This window comes from Stegastes partitus, unplaced genomic scaffold, assembly GCF_000690725.1.
Source record: "Stegastes partitus isolate 25-593 unplaced genomic scaffold, Stegastes_partitus-1.0.2 Scaffold228, whole genome shotgun sequence".
NCBI classification, from domain to species: Eukaryota; Metazoa; Chordata; class Actinopteri; family Pomacentridae; genus Stegastes; species Stegastes partitus.
Window position 1 is genome coordinate 363,046 of NW_007577959.1, and position 16,235 is coordinate 379,280.

Below are 16,235 nucleotides of genomic sequence, written 5' to 3' on the forward strand. Positions count from 1 at the left end.
CACGAGCAGGCGGAGTGAAAGTGCACACGTGGACACACGAGACCGACGCACCCGTCAGCCAATCTCAGCCCGGAGCGATGACGCCACCTCACCTCGGTCCGCCAATGGGAGAGCTGATTGGAGAGTAAAAGTCTGAAGTGTTTGGAGTTGGAAAATTAGGGAGAGGGAGAGAAAAAAAAAAGGTTGTGAAACGGATCTGGAAGCTGCTGGGAAACAGGAGCAGAGAGCTGATGTTTACTGAAGGGCACGGCAGAAAACCTTCTTCTTTACCGGTGGAACAAATATCAGTGTGCTGAAGCAATGAAGATGCTTTGATTCTTCCATCTGGACATACTTCCAGCAACTTTTCATCTCCAGAGACAAACAAACTCGGGTAAGGCTGCCTCCCTCTTTTTTCTTTTTTACACTGAAGGAATTCTGGGCTGCTGTGTCCTGAACAGTGGCTGTAATTTACAGCCAGGCCCTTAAATTACAGCAGTCCTGCCTCTAAAACACTTAGTGCCTTTAGAAAAAAGATCACAACAGTGTCCTTATAGAGGAAAACTCTCATGTAGGATTGTCTACACCCAATTTGGAATTTAATTTCAGATTTCTCATGAAAAGAGGCTAGCTTTTATGAATGTGTGTCCGTTTGTCAAGCTTTGCACTGACTTTGTTTATGCTGAGAAAAAAAAAACCTGAGTACAAAAATCTGTTTGGAAAGCAAACAGCTGGGGTCTATAAAAAGTAGCCTCATCATCAAAACTAGAATCTTCTGCCATCCATATGCTGACTTCAGGTACTGTTGCATCTATTTTAATGCTTGGTATAAAATCTTAACCTGAGCAATAGCTGCAACAATTGCTTGTGTGAATGTGAATATTTCCGCTTTTTGTGCTTCGCTATGATAGTAAAGTAAATATCTTTGGGTTGTAGACAGAACAAGACATTTGTCATCTTGGACTTGGACATCTTAGGAAACACTTTTCACCAAACAAAACAAAAAAATAAATTCACAGATTGATCATCAATGAACATAATTGTGAGTTGCAGCCCTATCTAAAGCTATCTGACCTGTCACATTGTAAAAAACAAACAAAAACAAATAATAATGATAATAATAATGATAATAGCACAAATCCTATTACAATTGAAAGTAAAAATCTGGTGCCAGGAAAAAAATATGTCAAAAAAAAAGGAATGCTGTAACTGTCAAAACTGAGAAAATAACAGCAAATATTTGCAAAATATTAATATTTTAATAGATTTAAATACAGTAAACCAGAGTAATTTCACCATAAAACAGTGTGAAAGAACAAATGACTAATTGTAAAAATGTGGATCGATGTATGTGAGTGGATGAAGTAACTTATAGTGTATTTTTTAAAAACTTACAGGGAAAAAAAACATACAGGTGTTTGGTCTGGATGTTATTTACAATTATTTTTAACATGTAAATTAATACTTTTTTATAGGCTTTTCTAGTTATTATCAATAATTTAATAAAAACATCTGTATGATGTCAGTCAACTGTTAATAATAAAATAAAACAATAATAATAAAGTAAAACAAATAAATATATAAAATTACGGTTAATTTAAAAAGTAAATTTTTTTATGGCACAGTAATAGTAATCACTACATAATTTCCTGCAATAAAATGCACATGCAAATTTAAAATACTCAAGTAAAACACAAGTACCTCAACAATAACAGACTTGGGTGAATATGGTTTCCATGGTGTCATGAAAATATGCTTCTACTGGCTGAAGCCCTTGAACAATTGTGGTTAATGTTGCACCTGGAAACAAGACAAGCACAGATGTTGTTGATTTTGTGAGTAAATCGGACAAACGCTGATGAGTCCTCCAGTGACACTCGAGTGGCGTGTTGGAGGGAGGTGTTGTCATAGCGACTGAAGTGTTTACCTCAGTCTAGAGAGGCGTCTGACACAGATGAGCTCAGTTTAACATCTCAAACAGTCTGCTTATATTGAGGTTCCTTCATCAAAAGGTTCCCCTTTGTTGCTGGACAGAATATTGTCTGTCATCTCCATCACAAAGCAGAGCGCAGCCATGCATGAGCTTTATTCTCTGCTGATACCACTCCTGCTCTGCTCACAGACTTTACAAAGTATGAATCATTGCTTCATGGGGCTGAAGTCAAACAAGTTCATAAAGCTTCTTTGAACTCTTTAAAATCAATTCACATTTCCAGTGAAACTGTAAGGGAGGTGCATAGTGGATAAAAGATAGCACTTTGAAATGGTGCCCTGTTTTTTTGTTTTTGTCATTCACTCTTTGTGTTTTATTGGAGAGAATAAACGTGTAAATGCAGTCAGCAGATGAAGGCAGACAGCAGCCCACATAAATCAGGTTAAATCGGGTGCAGGATTAATTGTCACGGAAATTATGGCTAATCATTACCAAAAAGAATCTGCAATAAAAGTCCGATGATGCTGTAAGCCTCTTTGTACAGAACTCATCATGTCAACTATTTTGATAATGGGTCACCTTTACTATTTAAAGAAAAGAAGCCAAAATTCTCTGATTCCAGGTTCATTCCAGCTTCCATTTTCTGGTTTCTTTATTTCTCCATAAACTGTATAAACTAAGACATTTGTCATGTTTGCTTGGGAAAGCACAGGTTTTTGGTGCTTTCTTTCACAATTTTCTGACATTTTATACGCCAAGAAACTAATGGATTAATTAACTGACAGATTTAAAAACAAGGAAAATAATTTGAACATGACATAAATTCATACAATGTGAGTTACAAAGGGGAAATACTTAAGTAAAACACAAGTACTTTAAAATTTAGCGACTTGTGAATATTTCTCTGCACTCTGTGTGTAAAAATATGCTTATATTGAGTGAGATCCTTGAAAAACTGAAAGATGTTATCTTTGGGTTGTTGACAAAACAAGACATTAAAGACATCAGCTTTGTGAAAAACTGATTGACATTTTCACCATTTAAACAATAATCCAGAAAATAATCTGTATTTTAGCCCAAAATGAAAAAGCAGCCCTATGCACATATAGATTAGTTTTATTACTTAAAATTCCTTGGATTTGTTGCACTTCAGCACTTCTGTTGCTTCGTCTTTTCACACTTGCTCTCTTTTTCAATCCTTTTATCTTTCTTTAAAAAACTTCCCTTTCTTGTAAAGCACCACATCAACCTGTCAGATTCCTCATATGTGAAAACCTACAGGGTGTTAAAACTGATTCTGATCCTAGAAACAGGTTTTATTTTAGCATGTAAAGGTGCAAACGTCTAGACCTTCTAGACACACTTCTTCCAAGGTCAGCTGAAGAGCCGTCGCCAACACACACTCTAATTATGTCTGATTATGCTGTTTACCTAAATTACAGGCACGCCTCCACTTTTTCCTTCATGTTTTTTTACTTCTCCACTTTTGCCAACCTCACTAAGAATGTTTCTCTATGTATTGTATAAAAAACATCTCCCAAACTATAAATAAGGTGAACTCTGTTTTCATGCATTAACAACCTGCATTTGAAGGTCGCACTTTGCTGATATAATACAGAATTCTTTTAGAAATTTAGGTAGCAAGTTCTATCTCTTGAAGTTATGAAACTATTAAGAAATACCTGCTCATAGATGTGTTTTCTCTTACGTTACAGGTGTTTTCAGTCATGGGCAGCTTCAAGGGCCACGCTCTCCCTGGGAGTTTCTTCCTCGTAGCTGGGATCTGGTGGACAGGAAAGTACTCGCTCTGGCACGCCACCCGCAGGAACAAGAACATCGGTTCCACTCGTCTGTCCAGCAGAGCGTCGCAGCGACGCCTGGAGATCATTGAGAGCTCTATCATACTCTTCTTCTCCTTTGTTGGTAAGTGCGTATCCGTATTCCTTGTGTTTTTACACTCAGCTGGCAGGAGTTTTCTGCATTAATACACCTCACACTGAGTCAGTCATTAACTTCAACTAAACAAACAGGCGTTTACAGGAACTTTGATTAAGGTGATCTGAGCGTTTCCTCCGCTGTGCTCTGCAGGGATGCTGGCAGAGCAGTTTGCAGCAGACGGACCAAAGCTTCAGTTGTATGACTTTGCAGAGAAGCACTGGGAGGATCTGATGAACTGGCAGCACACCACCATGTATCTGTTCTTTGGCCTGGCTGGTGCCGTTTCTCTGATCATCCACACCACAGAGGCAGCGCCGCCGGCACTGGACAGGCTGATGCTGGCTATTGCTTTCTTTAATGAAGGTAGGAAGAGGAAAGACATTTTTCAGTGACATCAGTGATTCCCGAGCTTTTATTTTAAGACACACAATACCCCCAAAAGATTGAAACAAAGAAAATGGAGCTAATTTTTTAATTAGGCCTTTCCTATGAGTGAAGATTCGACAGCATAATTCTTTGCCTAGATTTATTTAAAAACTGGTTTTGTTGGATTGAAGGTAAAATAAGTAAAGTTTAGATGGATACTTCATTTAGTGGACACAATAATGAGGCCTCAACATTTGGAGCGTTTTATCATTTTATCCATCACTTTTAGCTAACTCTACCTATTTAATATTATATCCATTACTTTTACTAGCCATTCTGACTAGTTCCTTGCTGGTTTAGCTAACCATTTACACTCTTTATTAATTCGTTTAGCTATCTGGAGTTATTTCCACCATTATCCAGTACGTTTTAGCTCTTGAAATGAATCAATTTTCAGTCATTAATCACTACTTCTAGGTAACATATCTGCTAATTTGTCCTTTTTTTTACACAGTCAAATGCAATTTGTCTTGAGCAGGTTTAAGCTGAATGAATGTATACATGTACAATTTCAAAACTATGGTAAACTTTGTTTTTTCAGAAATATTTCAGCCATTCTGCAATATTTCCATTAACCCCCTGGTATCTTTGATTGGGAATCATTTTTACAGTTGTAAAATGTTTTTATTAGGGCAGCTAACTCAGCAAAGTGCACATGAATTCATCACTGTTACTTTGGATGATACAAACAAAGCGGTACATTTGTCAAAACATGTTTTACTTACTTTATACTTTTTTTTCTCCATCAATTACTTTCTCTTGTTCTGTCAGGATTTCTTTTCCTCTACCACCTCCATGGCAGGAGCATGCTGGACGTCCATGTGCACCAGCTCCTCCTCTATGCTGTCTTTGGCGAGGCTCTCGTGGCGTTCCTGGAGGTGTTCCACCGAGGCAACATCATCCTGGAGCTGCTGCGCTGCACTCTCACCGTGCTACAGGGGAGCTGGTTCTGGGAGGTAAATCTGAATGCCTGCAGAAGTTTATGATAATATTTGTACTTTACATAAATCGTTGACATTACCTTCTCTTTCACCACAGATTGGATTCGTGCTGTATCCTCCACACGGTCCTGAGTGGGACCTGAAAGATCACAACAACATGATGTTCATCACCATGTGTTATTCCTGGCACCTTGCCTTCGCCATGCTCGTCGTGAGCGTGCTCTACTGCACCGTCAGCTGGTGAGAACTGCTCCACTTTAGACATCTCAATGAGCTGCTGCTTGTTTGTTTGTCCTGGAAGCCTGACAGGTTTCATCCACTCTGTTCATAACAACTCGAGCACCTCCTATAGCGCAGTTTATGTGAGACTCTGGTGTTTGTTGTGTTTTTTTCTTCAGTGTGGTTCGCTCCAGGTTGAAGAGGACTCCTCCAATGGAGATGGGACTTCTGAAGACCAGAGAGCGAGATCCAGAGTCAGAGGATGAGATTTTATGAAGAGGATCATCTTTGTATGCGTGCATAGTTACTTATGGATATGAGGGATGATCAAAAAGTTTTAGAGACTGTGTTTTTTTTTTTTTAAAAAACACCTGATTTGATTTTGACCACCATCTGGGTTGAAGTAGTTACATTCAAAGACTCCTGTTATGTAGCTAAACACCTTCTGCATGATCTCCTAAACCGTGTCAAAATTCAGCTTGAATTTCATTTTGGGGAAGAGGAAGGAATCACAGGGAGCCAAATCTGGTGAGTACAGTGGGTGAAAAATGATGATGTGTTGTTGAAGCCAAAAAACCCATGCGTGTAATCACTGTGCTGGTATTACTCGCCATCGCACCACAGTTCAGGCTGTTTGCACCAAATGTTCTCCGTCAGACCCCTCAGGACGCTTCAGTACAACTCTGCCTTGACAATCAGATGCCCAGTGTATGGTGCACAACCATATGAATATTGAAGAAAACAACAAGCATGCTGACCTGATGCACCATCTCTGGTCTTGGTGACTGCATCTCTTCCACTTTAAAAACTGCTGTTTCTTCTGTGGTTGGTAGCCGCGGACCCACCTCTCTTAAACACTGATGATCCTTAAAGTGAAGTTTGGATCATTCAGCAGCCTACTGACACAAAATGTGATGTTTGAGGTCCACAGTGAAATCTCAAATATACCACAGACAGTATCTGAACTCTTTGATCAGCCCTTACGTCACAGTTAAATCAGGGATGTGATGTCCGCAGCACCAGCAGCAGCACGACCAGAAGCAAAGGCACACAGACAGTAAAGGGATATGGACATATGGTTTCTGGATGCTTTAACATAGAAACATATCTCTACCTCTGCCTTATTTAATCACCTGTAAAACCCCTTTTAACCTGCTATTTATTTTAAAGCAACTTTTCATGTACTCTGTCATATTTTTGGTAATAATTTGCACATTCAGTGTAACAGAACAGGATTTTTCTACGGATTGCATGCTTTCCATTTGACTTGCCAAACTTCTTTTGAGATTTTGGTGTTCAGTAGTGCCATCTTGTGGTAAAAAACAAAACAAAACAATCATCAACGTAAATGACTTGAAAGTATGTATTTACATATTTCATATGGCTTTTTTTTGTTTTGTATGTTCAGAGGTTGAGTCACATGTGTGAGTCAAACCCAAATGCCAAATAATCAGAATTTTATTAAAATTGTTTAAATGTTCAACGTTTTCTATTTGATATTCTTATCAAATTTACTACAGTTGCGATTGTTACTGATTATATGTTACCTATCACATTTTATAGCAGCGGTAGTATTCAGACACTTAAATAAAATTACCAATGCAGGAATTTAATACAGTTTTATTATATACAGGGACAGCAAATAAATCTGAGCTATTGTTACATTAATAATGAGAGTAAAAAGAAAGTTCTGATACTCAAATCTGTTTCCACTTTTTGGACTTCTTGCCTTTTTGGTGAAATATTGAATCATTTGGACATTTATTTAAATGACACCACGTGAGAAGTTTAGAGGGAAAAATCATTACTTAAAGTAATTGAAACGTGAGCCGGAGTACATGCTGCTGTCTGTAAGAAGCCAAGAAGAGGATGGAATCTTTAACAATGTGCTGTATTTTAAACGCTTGGTATATTATCCATTGTGAAAAATGTTCACTCTAAAAGTAACTAAAGCTGTCAGACAAATGTAGTGGAGTCAAAGAATAAAGTAACATCAAATGGAAATACTCAAGTAAAGTACAAGTACTTCAAAACTGTACTTAAGTACAGTTATTTTACTTTTTCACCACTGGTTTAGCAACTTTGTCATACTTTTGTGCCACTTGTAAAGTTAGAACTATGCACAGAATTCAGGATATAAAGCTGAAAATCAATCTGTCATTTCCTACTCTTCATGTATCAGTTACAAATTAGCTCTAAATCACATTGTTATTCCAGCAGGAGATAGTACTACTGTTCCAAGGTCGATAAATAGTTCCTGCAGACTTATTTTTGTCAGGTCAGGACAATACAAACCTACTGCCAACAGGCGTGAGCAAAGATCTTCTATGTTAAAGAAGGCTCACTTTGTGCTTAAAAACATGGTTCTTGGGGCGCCGCTATAGCTCACCTGGTTGAGCTGGCGTCCCATGTACAGGGCTGCGGTCCCGATGTGGAGGTCATGGGTTCGAATCCCGCTCATGGCCCTTTCCCGCATGTCCTCCTCCCATTCTTCTCCCCCACTTTCCTGTCTCTCTCTCACTGAACTATCAAGTAAAGGCACAAAGGCCAAAAAAATAATTTAAAAAAAAACCAAAAAAACATGGTTCTGTCTGTGTTTGTGTAAGACAGTGTTTGCTTTAAGCTCTTACAAATTTACTTTATGAGTACAACAATCAGTTAAGTATCACACAAGACAGCGAAAAGCAACAAATCCTCACAAAAAAAACCACTGATAGAATATCAAATGTGTTGTTTTATCTGATTAAGACTCCAAAAACCAAAGTAATCAATCACTCAACATAATCAATCATCACACCAGACAGCAAAAACAGCAAGATGTCACAGAAACTGGTGTTAAAATGTCATGTAGATGTTTTGTTTTATCAGATTAACAGTTCAAAAAACCAAAGACATTCACTTAATTATCACATTAGACTTTATATACAGTCTGTGATTAGACAGCATAAAACTAAAAAATCCTCTAAAAATAGTGTTAAAATGTCAAATAAATGGGTTGCTTTATGTCAGTAACAGTCCAAAACCCAAAGATATTTGATTAATAACCACAAGATTGTAAAAAAAAAAAAAAAAAGCAAATCTTGGTGTTAGAATGCCAATTAAATGTGTTATTTTACCTGATTAAGACTCTAAAAACCAAAGATATTTAGTTGATTATCACAATAGACTGTAAAAAAGAAAAATAACAAATCCTTACAGTTGAAACAAGTTTGTGGCATAAAATTATTCTGTAAATCAAAAATTATGACAAAGAATCGGTCTGAGTACAGTTTAATATATACACATTAATACAACCTGATGCGATGTGGGATTGATCTAAGATAAAATATAAGTAAACTGAAAGACTGATTCACGTGGCTGAGGAAAAAAAGATCAGAGTGAGACCTCTCTGCTGCTGCTGCTCTGCTCAGGTGTGACTAATGAAGTCACTTACCTGGCCAGGTGAGGCACTGTCACCGCCTCACTGCAGCCATGTGACACTGTTGTCCATCCACACAGATCTGAGAAATCCGGTAAAGTTCCTCTCAGTCCAGGAAACAGAAAGATTTATTCTCCACTTCAGGCGACTTTTAAAGGATCTTCGGCGATGGATAAATTAAAATCGGTTCTAAGTGGTGAGGAGGCGCGCAGAGATGACAGAACCATTTTAGAGGTAAAACTACACACCAGTTTTGACTCTCTACCTGAACTGTGACCCCAGCTGGGCCATTTATTGATCATTTATTCTAACTCCTCTCATTCAGACTGTGAATGAGGCCTCTACTTTGGGCTGGGGGACACGTTTGAAGGGCTTCGTCGCATGTTTCGTTGTGGGAGCCGCTTGCACAGTCTTGGTAAAGATCTATAATAATTTCTTTAAGAATGTTGTGTTGCGCTCCATAATAAGGAAGAGCGCAGGGAGAGGTGATGTGGCCTTACTGGTTCTTCTGGCTCTGAGGAATGTAAAAGATGTAATGTTCATTCATTTGACAACACCAACTAGTTCTGCCTTGAAGTTCCAGCTGCAGCTTGAAACATTATTAGACAGTTTCCCAGACATGGATTAAGCTTAGTCCTAGACTTACAGAGAAATTCAGTAAAGATCTTGGCTGAAAGAAGTTTTTAGTCTAGAACTACATTTAATCCATGTCTGGGAAACTCAGAATCACCTGCCTTCATGTGTGTTTTGCAGGGAGTTTGTGTGCTGTTTCTCCCCAGGATCGGTCTCACGCTCTTCATCGTATTTTACACTTTTGGAAACATATGTGCTCTGGGCAGGTCAGTGCCTGCAACACCCTGCAAAAAGTTCAATGAAAAATCATGTTTAGACAATTTGATGTTTTCTATTATAGGAGTAATATTTAAACTTGGTGTGAGCAGTATATACACATTGAATACAGACTTTTAAAAGACCTTCATTCATAAGTTTTTCCACATTTTTTTATTCTGTCCAATAGCACAATGTTTCTGATGGGCCCAATGAAGCAGCTGAAAAGGATGTGTGACAAAACCAGAGCGCTGGCCACCACGATTATGATTGTAAGTGCACAAAAAGTCATATTTTCTCATTCAGAAGTCATTTTACAGTACATATTTCAGAGAGTCATTCACCTTCAGTCCATAGACTTTTCCAAGGACATTAAAGAGCATTAAAGAGAAAGCTGTGATAAGAAAAAAATGAGAATTTTGTGTTCCGCATTCAGAATTACAATCAGTTTTTCTGCTGACTAAGTTTTCACCTATGGGGAATTTGATGTGAAAAAACTAACATGCAGAATATATATATATATATACATGTATATTTTTTAACAGGGATAAAAAGATTTTGTAAAACGCAAGTGTTACAAGTCTAATCAGCAGGAGGTGTAGCAAATCCAAGGAATTGTAAAAGCGATTAAAAAAATTGTAGAAATATTTATAGTGTGCAAAAATGTATATATTATTCACACAGGTTGTGTCGCGTACTCACGTATGTAAACAAAAAAATACATAAAACAAAATCAAAAGTATTTGTGAACTGTATTGAGTGACAGATTAATGAAAGATATTACAATGGGAATTTTATACAATTTCATATAATTCAAGACAAACGCTGGTGTTTGTGTTACCTTTATCATAAAAATGGTGACTAAAACTGGTTAAAAGTAAATGTACTCACAAGAATGCTGTTTAAAATTCATTCATTATCTGTTTGGATTGAGGGTGATCCCAGAGTAGAAACTTTTCTCAGCGGAGGTCTTTATCATTTTTTCTCGTAATCTGGGACTAGGTTTAATCTATGTCTAGGAAACTGGTAAAAAAAAAGTACAGTATAAAGATATGATTGTCATGGAGAGACAAAAAAACAGCAAACAAACAAAAACTAAACAAGACTCTATAGAATAAATTATAAAATGTTGACTTTGTCCAAAATTAAATGTGAACCGTGAAAAAGAAATCCCATAAAAAAACACAACAAAGAAACAAAAAAAAAAAAAAAAACAAAAAAAACCAAGCAACAAGACCACCACAAAAAAAAAAAAAAAAAAACAATAAAATGAAAAAAAAACATCATCATTACTATGAACATCTGCAACTATAATCCATTCTTAAAACATACGATGCCAAAGATGTTGATCATAAAATAAAGGCAGCAGTGTGAGGAATTAAACGTGTTAAAAACATGACATCCAGGCACCTAATCACAGCTCAAGTTGAAGATACTGTGAATATAGAAAACAGAATAAAAGAATATATGGCCTTTTTGAGCATGATTTCCTTTATTTGGTGAAAATAATGGATAACCATCAATCAGAGTCCATTCTTAGTCAGTGCTGTTGATTATGTTTGTCCCATCATTTGTTTCAGACATGTCTCGTGTTGACTCTCTGTGCAGCCTTCTGGGTGAGTAATGATTACTGCTGACTTTATTTCTGTAGTTGTGCCAAATTTGTAGAATAGATTAAGTTCCAGCTTTAATAACAACACTTTCTTTTCCTCCAGTGGAAGAACTTTGGACTTGCTTTGTTATTTGTCATCTTGCAGGTCTTGTCATTTACCTGGTCAGTTACCGTTTGTCTTGAACTTTATTATCATTTTGCACATTGCTGTTAATTGTGACACAAAATGTGTTTTGTCGGCAGGTACAGTCTGTCGTACATCCCCTGTGTGAGGTTTGTGATTTTTGCACCGTTTATTCAAATTATCTGCAGAAATGTTCAGTATCAAAGAATCATTCCAGGCCTGTCTGATTCATGTGATTTGTTTTGCAGGGAGGCGATCATGCGGATGGTGGCAGTCTGCTTGAAATGATTCCTGAGTTTGTGGTGAACTTTGATTGAGGCTATATGAAGTGTTTTTTAGAAAAAGGGGCAGGTCTCTTCCTGAAGTTACTGAAACAGCCTCTATATGGTTCTGCTGCAGAGAGTCTGTGACTCTTCCTGCTGCACAGCCCTCCTGTTTGTAGGTGACAAAGACACTTTTCACCTCTAAAGATGTTTACTTGTTTATGCCTTGTTAATTGAGCTGATTGATTTCTGGTTTTGAATCTACTGATCACTTCAGTTTAAGACAGTTTTAATGATTGTGGCCATTGTTTGTAATATGTGTAAATATCTGCAATAAATGAATGTTTTAAAGGTTTTGTAAAAGAATACATGACAACCTCATTAGTTTTGTCACTGAAAGGATAAATACAAATGCAGTAAGAATATGCAAATTTCAGCACATACAATATGCTTGGAAAAAACAAACAAACAAACATTTATTTAGGTTTTTCATGTATTTTATTTTTTGTTTTACAACTTTGCTTTAAGTTGTGTATATATATATGTATATAGTATGTATAGTACACCATACATGTAGTGTGTATATTACTATAAGAGAGTCTTCTGCTATTAGATTACTCTATCATCGGAATGATATTCATGTGAAACACAAATAGTTTGGTCTTAAATCAGTAATCAGGTGGTTATTCTTGGGGTCCCCCAAGGACTCTTGTACGTGAAACATTTTTGGTAGAATGAGTGTGAATGCAAATATGTGACTTTCACTGACTTTAAAAGTCACTCCCCAGTTCTTAAATGTTAAGCTGTCCTGTATGTTTTAATTTATCTTTTAATAAATATTAAAGAATCAGAAATTTATTTAAACAAACTTTTTAAGTACACACATTTCATTTAAATAATTTTAATATTAAAATTTTCAAATGTTTTTATCGTTATTTTTAAGCCCCACTAAATCCGCGCGTCTTTCCTCAGCGTCATGTGACCCAACCAGGAAGTAGCAGCACCGAGGGAACTCTCACTAGTCTGTACATGTCTGCGCTGATTTAAAGCGAACTTTGCGTTTGTTTTAGTCCTGCTGCTTTGGAAAGATGACAGACATTTTAGCAAAAATAAAAACCAGCGTCGCAGAGAAGAAGAAAACGCCTGTTGTTCAGAGCGACCTGCAAAAGTGGGGATTAAAAGGTACGAAGGCTTTTTAACTCAGTGGAGTCACAAAGTAGTCACAAAGTTCACTCATTCATTGTTTAATGGAGTCACCTGCGGTAGTTAGCTACTGTTAAACGGTGTTTTAAAACAACCGAGTTTTACCGTCGTCTTAGTTTTGTACTCAGAAAAATAATTAATGGCTCTCCTGCTAGTTTTTATTTACATAATTATGATCATATAATACTGACGTTTCCTATGAACGAGTCCCAGCAGTACTAAGCTCTTAACCTCCTCACAGGGATCCAGCTGAGACCCTACCAACTGGACGGTGTGCAGTGGTTGGCTCAGTGTCTGAACAACCAGCAGGGATGCATCCTGGGCGATGAGATGGGTTTGGGAAAGACCTGTCAGGTGTGTGACCCCTCAGTTCTTAGTGATTAATGAAAACAGCTCAGCAAAATATAAGAGCAGCATGCAACAAAAATGAAAAGCAATAAAACTCATTTCTGTTTTTATGGTTGGAAAAGGGTTGAATTTAACTAGCTGTGCACAAAAGTTTTTAAGCTGTTAAAATGCAGACATATTCTCACCCACTGAGTTAATCCACACCCTCATCAGGTGGGGCTTAAAGGACAATTATCAGATCACATGATCATTACGCAGCCACTCCTTTGACCCCTGGCTGTAAAGGTCCTCCTTAAAATAAAACTTAATTAATATTACATGATACCACAGATGAAGAGAAAGATGAGCTGCTGATTTGCATTCAGGAGGCTGCCATGTCAGTTAGGACTGTAGTCAGGCACGTGAATGTCCACAACTTTACTATTTGTTGTCTAAAACATCGTATCAGACTATCTGACACGTGATGCTCTGGATTTATGTGTCTAAAAATGTGATCTCATCCCCTAAAAGGCCTGAAAGTCAAGTACTTCGGATGCCTATAGCCAGTGAGAAAAGTTCCAAAGGGCTTTTTAAATTTTTTTTGGGAGGATTCTATTTTTTTTAAACATTTTTTTATACTGATGCACTAATCTTCAAAATCATCCTAAAATATATTGCTCTTGTCAAACTAAGATAACCATCATGTATGAAAGCAGTTGCACCGAGGAGTTTATTTTTATATCACAATATCAGCTGTGAAAAGGGAATTCCCCCTTAGAAGTGTCAGATTGTACTATATACCAGTAGCATATTTTAAGCACATCCTACCCACTACAGATTACCTGATATCTCATGCATCTGCAGTAGTTTCTGTTACTGTGAGTCATCATATTAGTTGTACAAGTTGTTATTTTTAATGCATGCGCAATTGAAGGCAAAGGAGGTGTTAATTCCAGTTTCAAAAAGGTGTCTGCACATTGTATTAGCTGTAAGTCAAGATGTTATGATCTGTCCCCTTAGACCATCTCTCTGCTGGTGTACATGTCAGGAGCTCTCGGGAAGGAAGGTCCATTTTTGGTGTTGAGTCCACTCTCTGTCATGGAGAACTGGAGAAAAGAATTGGAATGGTACAATCACATTCATTGACTTTATTTATCTAATTTGCTCATCTGCTCTTAGTGCTGTCTGCTCACTGTTTATCTCATATCTTCACCTCTGTGTGGCTTATTTACAGCTTCGCTCCCTCTCTGACTGTGCTCTGCTACAAAGGAGACAAAGACCGACGAGCTGAGATTCAGAGAGAAACGAACACGCAGGACTTCAACGTCTTGCTCACCACATATGAGGTCTGTGCCTGTTTAGTGGAAACATAATGAAACTTTCATCTGTGTTGAAACTGACATGTTTCTTTTTTTTTTTTAATGATCTCATTTCCAGCTGTGTCTCAAAGATGCTTCGTTCTTGAAACGGTGAGCGTGATTTGACTTACAAAGGTTTCACAATAGCTTTAAATGTTTTAGTTATAGCAGGGATTTGAACTAAGGTTTAGCTTATTAACTTAAAGGGACATTAAAGAAAGAAAATGTTGCATTAGCATATTATAAGTTGTAATGAATAAAATGATGCTTCATTTGTTTCTATGTAATCAGTACTTCTTCCTGCCGCTCCTCAGGTGGAGGTGGAAGGTGCTTGTGGTGGACGAAGCTCACAGGCTGAAGAATCAGAACTCGCTGTTACACAAAACCTTGACAGAGGTACTGAGCTGCACTTGGTTTGTTTCCCATTATCATGTCTCTTCTTTGCCTTTTCCTCTGTCTGTTAATTCTGCCTCTTTGTGTATTTCTTGTGTAGTTCTCAGTCGGTTTCAGGGTCCTGCTCACTGGGACTCCCATTCAGAACAACCTGCAGGAGCTCTACTCCCTGCTGAGCTTCATTCAGCCCAGCATCTTTACAGCAGACGACGTGGACAGCTTTGTTAGCTCTTACTCCAAAATACAAAATCAACCTGCTCTGGGTAGGAGGCATAAGTACCATGTAACAAAATTTATTTGTGTTTGTGTTTAAATTCTGTTTAACAATTTGAAATATCAGGTTGGCTGTTGAATCTCTTCCTAAAAGATGGTTTTATTGGGCGAGCTGTTCCTGGATTTATTTGAGTTTTTGTTCCCTTTTGATTGTTTTTCTTTCTTCTAGTAAAGTTTCTAATGCTTCTAGAAGTGATTTGATTTTTTACACTATGTTTTGCTTGTATCTGTCTTTTAAATTCTCATGATTTTACGACTTGTCTGTTTAATTTTGTTGCCTTATGATGTTTATTTTGATTTTGAACAGTAAAGATTATTATTATGTTTATTTGATATATTAGTATCATAAAAATTAACTTGTATGTTGTGCTGTGCTCTCGTGGCAAAAGAACTGGAGAAATTACTGGTTTAATCAACACTGTCATAGCAAGTCTGTCTTCCTTCTGTTTACAGCCGCTGAGCTCCAGAGCGTCCTGGAGCCTTTCCTGCTTCGTAGAGTGAAGTCAGAGGTTGCCGTCGATCTGCCCAAGAAGACAGAGCTGGTCGTGTATCATGGCATGTCGGCTCTGCAGAAGAAATACTACAAAGCTGTTCTGACGAAGGATCTGGGTGAGACTTGTGCACTGCGATGTGCTGTTGTATACGCTATCAGAAGGCTGTTTATGTGGCGCATATGTCATCATAAATTCAAAATCTGCTTTCAGAGGCGTTTGGAAATGAACAAGGCAGCAAGACCCGGCTGCTGAACATCTTGATGAACCTGAGAAAGTGTGTTGACCACCCGTATCTGTTTGATGGTGAGATATGCTCAGTGATAAGTGGCTGAAGTTAGTTATTACAGATGTGATGTAGAAACATGTTGCAGGCCTGCAAGATAAATGATATATATTGACGATAGACACTTGAAGCTGGTTTTACTTGTTGTCTTTATTTAGTATGTATCAAGATGAGCTTTTTCCTTTATTCGTATTTATTTGTGTGAATTTATTTGTGGATGCAG

General features: G+C 37.5%; 3 protein-coding genes across 4 annotated transcripts in view; all 3 read left to right on the forward strand.

Moving 5' to 3' along the window:
• The first annotated feature begins 220 nt into the window (after positions 1-220).
• Positions 221-6,960, forward strand: tmem45a (transmembrane protein 45a). Its single transcript, XM_008281283.1, has 6 exons — positions 221-373; positions 3,628-3,835; positions 4,001-4,213; positions 5,048-5,232; positions 5,315-5,457; positions 5,616-6,960. The coding sequence occupies exons 2-6, from the start codon at positions 3,640-3,642 to the stop codon at positions 5,710-5,712; spliced, it is 834 nt and encodes a 277-aa protein (XP_008279505.1). The 5' UTR covers positions 221-373; positions 3,628-3,639; the 3' UTR covers positions 5,713-6,960.
• Positions 6,961-8,911: 1,951 nt separating this feature from the next.
• Positions 8,912-12,047, forward strand: sft2d2a (SFT2 domain containing 2a). The gene is made up of 8 exons (XM_008281285.1): positions 8,912-9,088; positions 9,180-9,269; positions 9,608-9,693; positions 9,873-9,954; positions 11,263-11,298; positions 11,398-11,456; positions 11,538-11,567; positions 11,667-12,047. The coding sequence occupies exons 1-8, from the start codon at positions 9,023-9,025 to the stop codon at positions 11,704-11,706; spliced, it is 489 nt and encodes a 162-aa protein (XP_008279507.1). The 5' UTR covers positions 8,912-9,022; the 3' UTR covers positions 11,707-12,047.
• Positions 12,048-12,683: 636 nt separating this feature from the next.
• chd1l (chromodomain helicase DNA binding protein 1-like) overlaps positions 12,684-16,235 on the forward strand; it is a 16,755-nt gene continuing 13,203 nt past the window's right edge. For both annotated transcript variants that reach the window (XM_008281287.1, XM_008281286.1), the window contains exons 1-9: positions 12,684-12,863; positions 13,126-13,238; positions 14,232-14,338; positions 14,446-14,557; positions 14,649-14,680; positions 14,884-14,965; positions 15,063-15,225; positions 15,689-15,844; positions 15,940-16,032. In XM_008281287.1, coding sequence (XP_008279509.1) covers positions 12,770-12,863; positions 13,126-13,238; positions 14,232-14,338; positions 14,446-14,557; positions 14,649-14,680; positions 14,884-14,965; positions 15,063-15,225; positions 15,689-15,844; positions 15,940-16,032 — 952 coding nt within the window. In that variant the 5' untranslated portion in view covers positions 12,684-12,769. The remainder of the gene's footprint in view (positions 12,864-13,125; positions 13,239-14,231; positions 14,339-14,445; positions 14,558-14,648; positions 14,681-14,883; positions 14,966-15,062; positions 15,226-15,688; positions 15,845-15,939; positions 16,033-16,235) is intronic.